The 15,010-nt window shown below is 33.5% G+C and overlaps 1 protein-coding gene across 1 annotated transcript in view; it reads left to right on the top strand.

Moving 5' to 3' along the window:
* LOC119829496 overlaps positions 1 to 15,010 on the top strand; it is a 35,508-nt gene that overhangs the window by 14,912 nt on the left and 5,586 nt on the right. Inside the window, 5 exon segments of the mRNA XM_038352025.1 lie at positions 2,758 to 2,947; positions 7,251 to 7,453; positions 12,287 to 12,427; positions 13,579 to 13,690; positions 13,991 to 14,846. Coding sequence (XP_038207953.1) covers positions 2,854 to 2,947; positions 7,251 to 7,453; positions 12,287 to 12,427; positions 13,579 to 13,690; positions 13,991 to 14,846 — 1,406 coding nt within the window. The 5' untranslated portion in view covers positions 2,758 to 2,853.

The following is a 15,010-nucleotide window of genomic DNA, read 5'->3' as shown; positions in this document are numbered from 1 at the left end:
CGTACGAAACACAGTGGCATGCCACTATTTCACGCCGGTTTTCTGTGGGAGTGTGGTACTTCCCCGGTGCGAGCTGGCGCAATTCGTGCCGAAGCGTGCTCGACTCCCACAATAAAAATATGGGACTGTATATATCTTTATACCAAATTTCATCAAAATCCGTTCAGAAGTTTCAGCGTCATTGAAACATCCTAACAAACGAACTTCCAAATTTATAATACTAGTATGATAAATAAATATGTTTGCTTCTCCTTTATTAACGAACGTGCTATTAAATTTTGTACATTAAAGATTTATATACACACCGTCAATCGTAGAAATATTATCTTAAACCTTTGACATTTTATCTAAGAAACATAGTATTTATATAAATTTAAACTAATATTCCCTAAAACAATCAAGTGAAAGTTTTCAACAGTAACAAATATTAGCTACGCTAATTTCTTGGTTTACTCTATTATTGTTTATTATTGGATCAAAGTAGGAAAGTTATAAGTTCTGTTTATAACAGATAACAATAAGAAATACCATAGACAGGTGCTGGTTTGAATATCAATCGAAGATTTGTATTCTAAGTTAAGGCGACCTTTGGATCAAACTAGTGTTTTGTTTACGGTACCCAATTTGATGGGATTCTAACGGAATATGCGGATGATACATGTGCAATTATAGTCCAATTAAAATAGGCAAATTGAATCTTTTATCGGCTAGCAGGATATTAATTTAAATCGAAAATTCCATGTCGAAATTGATTTCTGAACGATCAATTAAGAAAGATTAAATTAATTTAACTCTGCATAATAACTAAGTTTATATATAAGAATATTGTATTGTACTTTCTCTGCCTATCCTGCCCTATTAAAAAGCCACATATTTTTAGGGCTTTAGCGCTGTATTTACACCATGAATATTTATTCATACTGTGGGCATTACTTACCATCAAGTGACCCGCCAGCTCCATTTACCCGTTCTTGCATAAAAATCCATACACGTATATTAATCGCAGTAAGTACAGAGGAATTTAGGTGAAATTGCATTGAATGCATATATTGAGAAGGTCGAAATTCCGTCGCCTACTTTTTTAGGCCCAACCAACCCAGCTAGGTCGCTTGATGGTAAAAGCCGCTTCGCCATGATCATTTGCTAAGGTGTCGGGATTGATGATTAGACAAAGGAGTGTTCTGGGACAGATGAGAGAAAGGGCCTTAGGCTTCCTCTCTCATCCTACGAAATACGCGTTATAGCGGTTATTTATCAGCAGTATATTATTTGAATTAGCGTAGGATTAACATTTCACTTGCTACTATTTCACTCGAATCGTCTCTTAAGGGGTGAAACCTATTTACCTTTGTCGTGTGGATGTTATGCTTTTATATCATAAAATACACCTTAAGTTAGTAAATACACACCTTTATGTGTTTAAGATACATGTATTTTATGACTAAAATTACGTGACTTGAATGTATTGGCCAATAGCCATTGTGTGACCAACAATACTGGATGTCCTTTTAACGGTATAAATAGCCTTATTTTGAACTTCATCTAGTATTGACTCATGTGAATATTTAAAACTAAATAGGTTAGTAGTTTTACACGTTGTATTGAGCATTTGTTTGATATTTTACGTTACACCGTCGTCAGATATGAAGGATTAATTAAAGTTAAATAAAATTTTATGGCTTTATATCTTTGCATTTTTCCGAAACTACCAATCAAGTAACGATCGTACTTACCGTTATTGCTTTAATAATTTATATTGCAAATATTTATTTTATGAATATATTTATATAATATAATATAACTATTATATAATTAAAATGTGACATGACTTTTTCATAATATAAATACGATACGAACATTTTATATGTTTTCATTAAGTATCTTTAAAAACATGGTAAATGTCTTATGACCCCTTGTTATAAGTAAGTATTAGAAGTCATACATATATGAAAAAATTGCGTAAAACAAAGAATTTAATCGTAAGAAACAAGTAAATAAGTATCAGAGAAGTTGGTTCACCGGTTGACTGTTTGTTTATAAATCTCGATAAAGATAATTACGGTTGTTAACTCATGTACTACAACACGTCATATATTATGTAACATTGAACTTTGTAAAAGGTGTTTTAATTGGGCCATTGTTCCATACCTTTCAATAATATATGTAATGAAATAATCACTGTCGGTTTTTCATATTTTGATGGGATTGTTAAACGGATAGCTTATTAAGATTTGATTGGAAAGTTAAGTCTTCTTTATCAGGATACTCAGAACATAAATAACTAACGATAACAAAATACACATATCGTCATAATCAGCCCATATTTGATCGCACGGACAGCGCCCTCCTATGAGGTATCTAAGAGGCCATAAGCCACCACGCTAAGCCGAATGCAAGTTGACAAATGTCACATGTCTTCGAACTTTTCATTATTGTACATATGAAAATTTCCTCACTATGTTTTCCTTCATAGTACATAAATACATGTATGTTAAAACACAATTCCATAAAATACACCTATATTACATTTTAAATAATATATTACTGCGAAAACAGTAGAGAAACTAGAATCGACATAATTATATGAATTATAAATGGTATTTACTCGCTATTATTTCTTATACAGATTTTCCTAGAACCATGCTAGACATAAGTTTAACTACATAACACTTCTATTGCATGTAATAAACCTTACGAAGCAATAATATTCGTGAAACATATTACGAAATACATTTTAATAATAATGTAATTTCCCAGTTTCAAAGATTGCTACAAAATCACAAATCTCTCGTAGATTATAATGTAAACTCAGTGGCATGTTATACTAAAATAATAAAGTGATAAGTGAACAAAATGCTGGAGTACCTTGCTGTACTGCTGATCGGCTTTTGGCTGGGCGTGGCTATCTTCTTATACGTGTCATGCTTCTGGCTTGAGGAGATATTGGGTAAGTTTATTCTGTAAGGAGTTTTATTGGAATTTGCAAAATTATGCTAGCAAAAATGTGCCATGGCCTTTATAATTTAAAGCTAGGAATTTTTTTATTTGCAAAAGGCACAGGTTTTCGGTCTTTCAATTATATCATTTAAAACATACATGTTAGCATAATCATCATCAGCCCATATATGTTCCCACTGCTGGGACACAGGCCTCCTATGAGGGTTCAGGCCATAATCCACCACGCTGGCCAAGTGCGGGTTGGCAGATGTCACATGTCGTCGAACTTTTGATTCTTGGACATGCCGGTTTCCTCACGATGTTTTCCTTCACCGTTTTAAGCAGTGGTGATGTTATCCCCATGCGCAGATAAATTGAAAAATCAATTTACTTCCTGCACGCTCGCCCGGTCTCGAACCCCGACTTCGATTTTGAAGTCCGAGGTTCTCACCACTGAGCCACCACTGCTCGTTAGCATAATAAAGACATTTAATTAAATTTAAATATTCAATACCATTTTTGTAGGTTTAAAAATAAACATTCATTCAAGTAGAAGAAACTTCTTTATATTATTTCAAACACGCATGTATATACCATGTATATAAATAAACAAACGCAACTAGATAATTATGTTTTCATTGAGTTGATTTTTTAATTTTTCCCATAGGTAATATGTTACCTTCCTCTAGGTAACTAACATGTTTCGTTATCTATATCCGCAAAGATATAAAAATGTGTCTCCCGTATGAACCGAATAGATGTATCCATTAATAAAATTTTGAAATAAATAAAGATAAAAATTATACGCAACGGTTGCGTATTTCCGCACACATTTCCACATAATTTAGCATAATGAAAACATTTAATTAAATTTAAATATTCAACACCGTTTTTTAGGTTTAAAAATAAATATTTTTCAAGATAGTTCTTTACATGTCCTCACCCCAGCTGTGCCCGGTAACACTTTCTTTTTGTAAAATTTTCATGCAGTCGTTCTCGAGTTGCGTGTTATGTAAATACACAAATTTCTATTAAATAGGTGATTTGACTTAACCACTTCTTAATAAACGTAGCAGCCCTACCTTAGCATTTTCTTGTGTTTAATTTTATGCGAGTAAACATTTAGAAATTAAAAAATGTTTAACGGATTTTAAACGCGATTTATTCATTATATTCGGGTTAATAGCCGACGTTTAACTACCGAACCGATTGCAATGAAATTTGTTACGTAGATAGCTGGACAAATGGAATAACACATAGGCAACTAATTATTCCGTTATTCCTACGGGATACGGACTTACGCGGGTGAAACCGCGAGGCGCAGCTATCTGTTGAATGTCCATATAAAAAAAAATATCAGCACTATTGTTTTATAAATAATCGAATCTTGTTTTACATCTTATAAGCTTCTATGTTTTATTCGTTCGTAAAGTTTTCTGATTTAATATGTGATTCGGGTATTTATTAAGTGCCTTCTATAAATATTTATAATACTAGATACATTAATGAACGTTTCTATAATAAGATATCATTAAGATTCTAGGACGAATTCTCCATACGTTGCATAATTTAAAAATAATTAAATAATATTGACATTAAGGCCGGGTCGCAGTTATATAACATTTCTATTGAATTATTTAAATACAACTACTTAAAAATACACATAAACCTACTAGTTTTGCACCGCGGTTTCACCCGCCATTAATATCTTTCATCTTTGATCCATTTGATTTTGGTTCTTAAATTATTTATTTTCCAAGTTATGTGTCGTTTAACCTGACAGAGTTAACGTACAGGTAAACAGACATTTTAAATTATATCGACAGGTTCAAATAGATGAATCATTAAGAAAGTGGACAAGAAAAACGCGATTTCGCGGAAAAATCAGACAGTTACCTGTCAATTAAAATTATAATATGGAGCAAAATCCATTTTCCATCCTGAGCATGTTATAAACGGAAAAGACAAGGAAAATCCTACTTTATGTACAGTATTAAGTTAATTTATGTTGTTAGTACCTAGCTATATAAAACTTACCCCACGCACACATGCTATCATAATTTTTTCAATGCATCATCGTCAGATAAACACAGATAATCAATTGAAAAGAATAGAAAATAAAATAGTTCGCAGCAAAAAATAAAATACTACATATACTTAACAAGTTTACTAACCAGGAACCGTTTGACAACAAACCGCGTATAGACTCGGCATTTGGTTAAAACAATTAGCTGAAACCTAATGCTCTAACGCTATAATTCCTCCGCCGTCAATTGTTACAATTGTTCCTCCAATCGGTTTCCTTTATAACCTGATAAATTAAAAAGCAAAATGTACACATTTACCTTATGCAGAATGCTTTTACTTGCCCGTTTCCCAGGGCCGTGGGTTATGTCATATTTCCACTGCCTATATAAAGAGTAGACAATGGACCTCTCAACAAAATTCTACCATCAGAACAAAAAGCCGATGGACACGTATTAGGCTCTATACTGTTTCCAGAGACTTGGCCCATATCCATTACCCATATCCATCCCCTTCCCAGTCCTTTCCTTTCTCAATCCCTTCCCAGTTTAAAGTCGGCAATCCATTTGTAGAGGCGTTAGGTCTGCAATGGACCTTATGCCTCTCCAAATGTTCATGGGCGGTGGAAGCGCTTACCATCAGGCGTCCCAACAGCTCCATTGCCGACTGTAACATAAAAAAGAGAAAATAAAACATGCACATTTCCCGGAAAATCTATTATTATCTCATTCACCAAGGGATAATGTTACGAGGCCATTTAAACGTATCTACATATTTGGGCATTAAAATTACGGAGTATTTTTCCATTAAATGGAAAGGTCGTCAGGTTGCTTCAAGTCGCTTTGTTTTTATACTCGATGCGATTTCCTTATTAAGTCACATCCTTAAAGGCATATGCATGATGTGGTTTTTAGCATTTAATTCAACATACGCAGAAAATTATAGCGTTTAATCACGTATTAGAAGGTTATATGCATTCATTATTTTCTTTCATATGCTCTGGTTTATTTAGCGAACGAAATGTTCTGGATGGATGCGAAAGCAATATCAAGCTAGCTGCTTGTTATAATTAAATACATTTATAATTCATATAGCCACTAATTATATTAAAATAACATAAAACTAAAGACTGTGTTTGTTTGAACGCGCTAGAATCATATGTACCATAGGCGAATGGGGGGCGGACCGCAAGTTTGGAATATGCATGCAAACATATTTCCTGTAAAGAAAAATGGCTTTTCAACAATGTCGACTGGTGTAAAAATATTTTATGTATTAAACTACACATACCCAAAAGTGTTGCCATGACATAGCACATGTTATAATAATATTCAAAACAGTATCAACTTCAATTTTTTTAACCGACGTTTCCATAATCGATTGCTATAATTCTTTTTGTGTTTGACTGGAAATTGTCACTTGGTCCCATTTCAGAACCTGGAATGATAACTCCCCCACTGGATCGGTGATCGCTTTTGTAGAAAATCGTCATTATATCATTCTACATATTATAAACACGTAATTATTCGAATCCCGCCTCGTGATCAATTTTTTCTCTATTCTTTCATAATCTCTCATTTATAAAGCATTTCAATGCTATGAACTAAAAATTAAATTTAACACGTAATAAGTTCTACGTAGTCAACTCGCTTTTCGGAATGTCATTGTGTCCCATCTCATTTGCATCACAATACGTCGAGTTTTGTTGCTAATTAATTTAAATTTCACGTCGCTTTCATGGAAAGCATCTTCATCAGCAACATTGACGAAATTATTTAATGTTTATTAAATAATTGGCTAGTTATTGCGTGGAAATAACTAGTATAAATATCACCAACTTTTATTTTTTTTGTAGATATCCAATTCCTTAAAGGTAAACAAGTAGTCATAAATCAAAATCATAGTAAATTACCACGCATGCTAAGTGCACATTTATTATAACCAATTTTATGTCATAACAATTATCTAACATTTTTTATAAATTATCTTACATACTTTTTAAATAGCATTCGAATTTTCTTTATTTTTCCAAATAAAAAAACAACTTTAACATTAGGTCTATTGGTTATAACGCTTTTCACCTTTAAAAAATTTACATATTTGTAAAATTTACATGTTATGTTCTTTAATTCCCAATGGAATGAAAACACATAGTTTTATTGACTCAAATATAATCACTTAGCCTCTGCATTGTGTTTTAAATAGTATTCATACATTTCAAAATTCGAACACGAATTTAAATCAACAAATATTAAGTCAAAAAATATTATCTATGCCCTATTCCACAGATCTACCAAAACCATCCGCCACACACACGCACAGCCGCCACTCGGTTGGCGCTACGGGCGCTCACGCACAGCTTAAGCGCTTAGTAGCGAGAGTGGTGGAGGAAGCTGCAGCGCTGCCAGCGCTCGCGAGATACGCTGCCGAACCACACACGCCGACAGAGTCTTCGTATGAAGATCTTTTGGCGACTGCAATTTTAAATAAGGTTTGAATTTTTTGTCACTGTTTCTGAGAAAGATAGGAATGGAAAGTCCTTTATTCGAAAATTTACAAATTCTTTAATTGCATCATCATCATCATCATCAGCCCATATATGAAAGGAAATTTCAATAACGTCTCCGCAAACACTAAACGATATGTATGTTGTATCTCGTTTGGTTTAATACAAACAAAACTGTTACAAATTGTAATAGCTTGTGATTTCTTATAATATAATAACGTAATATATACACTACGATCACGTGCTTATACCATCGACAACCAACATTTGAGAAAACAATATAATATAAAATAGGTAGAGTAGTTCCAAGCCTGTTAAGATAGTTGAATAACTCTATAATATTCTATTGAAACAATCACAAATACCTGACCGAGAATGACGTCCTAATTAGCGCCCAATAATTACATAAACGCGATTATAAAAAGCGCTATAATGGCTGATTGATTGAAAAAGCCGATCTAACAGCAATGATAATGTAGATAATGTATAAATATACATAAATAAATATTACGGTTAGTCACGAAACATAAGCACGCGCTGTTCGATTGTTTATTGTATAACTAGCTGGCCCCGCAGCGTTACTCGCGTAGTGATCAGGTAAAAAATAGTCTATGTGCTCCAGACTGTAATCTATATCTATGCCAAGTATCATTTCATTAAGCTGATTTGGCGTGAAGGGATAACAAACATCCATACATTCTTACAAACTTTTGCGTTTATAATACAAGTAGAATTAAAAAGGGTAAGGTTTTGATAATAAATTGTATAGCGTGGGCTAAATATGAACAATATAAACCTTATGACTCAGAAATAACGTGGGGTCTGTTATGAGAAATGTGATAGTGCAGTGATGTTTTATTTTATGCACCATATCTACACCAATAACTACTCCTGTAAAGGTATTTGATGTGTAAATAAATAAATATTATAAAGAGGAAACGTTTGTATGTTTGTGACGTTTTCACGCAAAAGCTGATGAACCGATTTCAACACTTATTTCACCATTGGAAAGCTGCAACTTTGATGAGTGACAGGTTATATATCTACCATGGGCGAAGCCGGGGTGAACAGCTAATGTAAAAAATATGCTTAACATGTATTAAATATCAAGTTTTGAATTTTTGTTATGTCACTGGAAAGTCACTATCTGGGATTTTGCAAGTCAGAATGAAAAATTATGTCGCGGTTTCAATTTTATAAATAATTTAATTTAGTATATTTTAAATTTAATATGAGTCTTTTATTTCTTTTTTTATACCATAAGCGGGCAACTGAAACTGTGGTTCGCCTGATGGTAAGCGATCACCACCGCTTAGTGCCTGTTTTAACGGGTACGGGATAAGGAAAGGAATGGACTAGGAAGGGTGAGAAAAAGGAAACGGGCCTCCGGCTCATCCCCTCACCGTACGAAACACAATAGCAAGCTATTCTTTCACGCCGGATCTCTGTGGCGGTGTGGTACTTCCCCGGTACGAACTAGCCCGATTCGTGCCGAAGCAAACAAGTTACATATATTACTTTTGTTAAGGGAAAAGGAAAGGATTAACGACAGGAAAGAAAGACATATTGTACATCTAACGCAATAAAATATTGTACTTATATTACTTTCTAGCTGTCTAAAATTCATTCATCGTAACAGCTAGCAAAAATTAAACAACTAGACATAATTAGAAAAATCGTAGGTAGATACCAGTAGTAGGATTTTAGTCGGCAGGTATCCAACATAACCCACGGTACCTTTCCTGGGTTATCTCATGCAAGTTTTATTCAATTAAAAATAAATATGTATTAAGTATACTAAATGTTTGATTTGATTTGAAACTATAAAAGCGTGAATTAAGAAATAGTTTTGATATTCATTGTAAGTAATCCACGTTTGTACATCGAACCCCTAAGTAGGAAAATCTACATGCATTTCTGCAGACGAGCTACGGGGAATCCTTATAAGCGCCTACGACAGGCGTTCGCATGTCAGCTCGAATTAGTTTTTATTAAGGGCTGCCACAAAGTAATTAATAGTTACCCCTATTTTATATTTATGATCAACAAGAAAGTACTTATCTTACCCTATTAATAGTATCGATTAGATTAAACATTATCTGTTGTGTTTTTAAATATTTTATCCGAAAATACTAGGGTCTATCCTTAACCTTAATAGATAAAGATATCTCATCACACCCAATGAGATGCTGCGAAATATATCACAGTATCCGTCGAAACATCCATTTGCACTGCAGTCTTCAAACCGGATCAAGAGTAGTACGTAGCCAAGTGATTTATTTTTATCAATATATATCAATAATAACCAATGATAACAGTTGTTATCGTGATAACGCGTGGAGTGAGACTATGTCTAAATCATATAAAGAAATGGTAAGTTATAACTTTCAAACTAATTACAATGTGAAAGATATCTGTTTGTTTTCAGTGTCGTGCGCTCGTATATAATGTTATCGACGCTGTACAGTTGCTTTGTCGTATTTCTCTTATATGTGATTAGTTGGGTAAGCGGTGGCGTGTGACGTCACAATTTTTTTTATATGATTCCAGAACGTGATCACTTTCGTAAACATAACGTGAGAATAGTTATTTGCCATTGATTTTTAATAGCTAAGCGTAGATAAATGTTTTATTTACAGTTTCGGTTATTTAATGTGAATGATATTTATTGGTGCTATTATGTTGTAAGCAAATACCTCTACGGTTATTTTATCAAAGCAGTTGAAAGGACAAGATATGTTATGTGTGGTGAAATAGGCATTGTATTAATATATATTATCTATAATCTATATGTACAGTAACTATCGAACGAAATACTATATCAAGATTGAAGTGTATGTATATGTTAAAATACGAAAACGTAGTTTGATCATTTTAAAAACAAAACTTCCTATACAAAAACTTAATACAATTAATACTTCAATAAATAAATATAATAATATTCAACCCTACCGCGTTCGCCACGACGCAGCAGTCCAGTACCGCGCAGGTCCGTGTTAACAACTCTGTATAATTCGAACAATTAAACAAAAATAATAGCTATCATACTACAATTACAGTGCATCGCGAACTATGAACTATTCTGAAAGCGCAGAATCAGAGGTAGGTTGGCAAACAGTGCTAAGAGCACTGCGAAACAGTACAAATGCTTTATGACAATCTGCCTACGTGTTGAATTGTTGGGTTATAGTTACTTAAGATACATTTACAGTGTACTATTAATTACGCTGTTTGCTGCTGTTTTTATTTTTTGTGTGAGATTGCGATCCTAAAGTCCAGGTCAGTCGCGAATATCAAATTTTCAGTGTTTTTTAAATGTTCATTGCAGTGCAATTAGCTTATTTCTCAACAGATAATTATAAAATGGGGTTTGAAATGAGTTGGAATAAATAATTCAAATGACAATTAATTATGTGCTTCGGTATATTTAAATTTAATTTCGTCATAGATTTTAGATCTAATCTAAATTAATTTCTGTTCTTAAATTTAAGTAATTAACCGCTTATGATTTTTTTTCCCCTAATAAAATGTGCATGTTTCGTATTCAACACGCCTTTATTATTTTCACCTGTACGTTAGTGAGTAACCAACTCTCTAAGACTCAAGTTTATAGAATAAGATTTATATACATCGTACACTTATGCAGGATCCAGGCTTTTATATTGATTGATATCGCAAGGATTAAATAATTTCCGTATGTATCACTCGTAATGTATAAGAAAAATTTAAACAATTTAGTTGGTTCTATCATTAAAGCGTGTTTTTTTAACTATATTTATTTAATATCAGCAAGAGACAAAAAAAATATACACCTCGTATCTATTTCTGGAATAATTTAGCAATCTGTGCATCACGTGAAAAAAAAAACTTATTACGCGCCAATATTATTAGATGACATTAAATACATATTTGTTTTCCATACTAAGCCATAATCCGTAAGGTCCACAGATACAAACAGATCATGGCCAGGAGCAATGTGCTCAAAATCAGCGTTATCTGATATTATATCAATATATTTAAGCGCATTTGATTACCTATCAGTGACTCAACTAATTAATTATAAAAATTTAACGTAATTTTATGGATTTATTACTGCTACAGCTATGATAATTTATAGCACGCTTGCCAACACTTACCACAATCAGAGTTTCGAAGCGCTAAGCTTGTATTCAATTTGATCCAAAAAAATAGATAGTTATTTTTCTTTGTTTTCGGGTAATTAATAAAATTGTAATGAATTAGCGTTTAATTAAGAATAATTTTTATGTATTGTTTATTTTAATTCTTGATCTATGAATATAAAAATGTATTTGAAATTAGTCAAACAGTGTACCCAATGCAAAGGTTAATTGGAATGATAAATGTGGGTTTCTTGAATTAATAAATAAGTATTATTGATTTTTAATAAAATTGCAGCAAAATACTTATTATAAACTATTGAATTATGTATTCGTTGTTAACTATTATCGCACTCTTATTGCATTACGGTTATTTCCCTTGTAACACTTAATATTTATGTTAATTGTTTTAAAGATTAACATATATTTTAGTTTTGGTGCGCAGATTGTAAATAGTAGATTTTGGGAACGTAGTTAAAAGGATTCATTATCAAGTACCATAGTAGTTTAATCTATATTAAAATAAAGTTATATTCTCATTTTTTTCTTTAATTTAATCACTATTATTTTATGAACTATCTCCCCTTCGAATAATGAAAAAACATAAGGAAAATATAATCTTTATCCCACATCCCAGTAGAAATCAATATGTCAATTCCACACACGTAAAATTACTAAATATAATTTGATAAAATTGCAGGTAATCGAGCGCTACCAAACCGAGAGTGGGTCGGGAGGTCGGAGCAGCGGTATACACTCGGCCAGCGCCAGCCCCTCGCCGTCTGAGGGGACACCCCCACGATCCCTGCATTCAAGGAGTACTAGAGAAATATCACCCCCGGTAAGTTTATAGTTTTCAACCGTCCTCCCCCCTCCGTCTTCGCCAACAAAACCCAACGGTGGCCATCGTTCGCCATCAACGGCGGGGGTTAACAGCCACGCCTTATACCCCCACTGTCTAAGTGGCGAGCGCCGGGTGTCGGCGGCCCATCCAAGCCCGACAGTTGGCATAGGTTTCAATATCAGAATGATATCTCCACACTATTATCGAGGCTATCCGCCGTACGCCACAGGGGGGTCCGGTTTACTTGCAGCGACCATAGCTGTAGTATGCTCGAATCTACGTAAACCTCCCCCTGCGTATTTTGTCGTAGCGATAATAGAATAGTCCTGATTTATAAGGATTTGTAAACTATATCATCAAAGATAAAAGTTACGATAACTCTGTGAGTAAAATTGTTACACTTAAATTTAATTTTATTGAGCACGCTAGCGAAGTCGAAAAATTTCATTTTTTTCAAACCTTTGAAACATTATTTGTTAGACATTCCACTTACCTAGTAGGCATCCTAGTAAATGATTCGTAATTATAGTCTTTCTCCGAAGTCCTATATTGAAAGCATTATCTTTGTGAATGCTGTATCGAACTCAGGAACTCAGATTTATTTAAACCGTGCTAAGAGGATCATTAGATTTCTGGACCATTTGGGTAATAACATTTAATTCAAATAAATAAAATAAAATACTCCTCCTATTTCGTGTTGTCGGCCATCTTGGATTTGAAATTTGATATATTGTCAAGCCTTGTGCTTCATTTAATATCCACAATGAGGGAGCTATAGAATGAGAAAGAAAACCAGATACAATCATTAGCTTGAAAGCAGCTAAAGATCTTCAAATGCCTGAACCGATATTCATCAAACATGTATGATATTTCTCAGTAAAGTCTAGGTTACACAAAAATATATGTATGTATTTGATTGTGGGATGGTAAAGGGCTCGCTGTACTCGCTCTGATTATGCCTGGCATTAAACCTTTAAGCCTTAATCTATTTCTCTTCAACCATGAACGAAAACTTTTTTCTCAATTATCTATTAAAAGCATTAATTACATGTTCATTATAACAAAAACACAAGTATTCCAAACTTCAAAGAATTTTCCCTTTACAATATGTTCATAATTTATAGTTTATAATGTTATTTATGTTACAGCATGTTGAAGATGTCTCAGATTGGGAAGAAGGTGAGGCCACTGATGACGCAGTGGAGTTGCCGCGTCGCATTCCGTTCCCAGAGTACGGCGGAGATATTATACATGAGACAGGTAAATAGATTAACGAAAACATAATTTAAAGAGATGTAGATATAGTCATGAAGCAAGAAATTAATAAAAGGATTCGTATTCGTATACTTACATATTTTTATACAATATTTTACTGTTTCTGTGTTTTACTTGGGTTGAAATTGGATAAAATGTACCAACGCATCGTGAAAAATCAATTAAAGTTAATGCAGTTTTTTTCCCTTTTTTTATAAACCTCTCCGTAATCAGTACGTTCACAATTTAGGCATTTAAAATATCATTTAATAATAGTTTTTCAATCATTTATGTTTAAAATTACAGAAAATGCTGACCGCGATTTCGATGAAGTATCCGGTAGTGACATACAAGCAGTCGACGGTTCTTGGGAAGAAAATTGGCTGTTCCAAAAGAAGAAGATAAAGAACATTCAATCAGTTCCAGTACCAATGCTAGTACCTAATTCCAACACTGAGTACAGAGCGCTTATAGGAGACAGAGACGCGGATGACACAACCGACCTTTCAGACAACGCAAGCGATACTGAAGAACAAGAAATAGAATACAAGAGTGATATTAAAAATGTATTAGACTCAAAACACGTTATTGGCGGTAAAATCAAAATAGATGACGCTTTAGACTTTGAACCAGACAGCCTTATGTCCGTAGATGGAACCGACGAATTTGAAAAGATCTACAACGAATATTCTAAAAGTGAAGACACGGTCGATTCAGTAGACCCAGATGCAGTCATCAAGAATATGGTTCATGAAGAAATTGATATAAATCACGACGATTCACATGACTCCATACTCTTAGTGGGAGTAGATAGTGGCCCAATAACAAAAACTGAATTCAACTTGAAGGAAGAAATTCACAGAACTGTAATTAACGGTCACGCGATATACGATGACGTGGCTGACTCTAAAGAGATAATGAAAGACAGTCTCGAGAGTAATGGCAGTGTTAACGAGAAAGGTAAAGTTTTAATAATAAAAATTACAATGAATGAGTGATTATTTGATTGTAATTGAACAATTATTGTAGAATCAACGAATATGAATACGCTGAGCCGTCACGAACGAGAAGGTGAATACGAAGAGACGGTAACCATCCCAGTACAAAGGTACGCTGACAGCTTACGTAGAAAACACTTTGAAGAGGAACCTAACACGTGAGTATAGTTTAAATTATCCTATTCATATTATAAATGCGAAAGTTTGTAAGTATTGATGGATGTATGTATTTTGCAAAAGATTGCTAAGAGAATGTACTTAGTCTGGCCATAAATACTGTTACACTTAATTATAAAAAAATATTACATTTGAATTTCGAATCTGTCAT

This window comes from Zerene cesonia, chromosome 10, assembly GCF_012273895.1.
Source record: "Zerene cesonia ecotype Mississippi chromosome 10, Zerene_cesonia_1.1, whole genome shotgun sequence".
Lineage (NCBI taxonomy): Eukaryota > Metazoa > Arthropoda > Insecta > Lepidoptera > Pieridae > Zerene > Zerene cesonia.
This window is presented reverse-complemented; position numbering and strand designations above follow the sequence as displayed.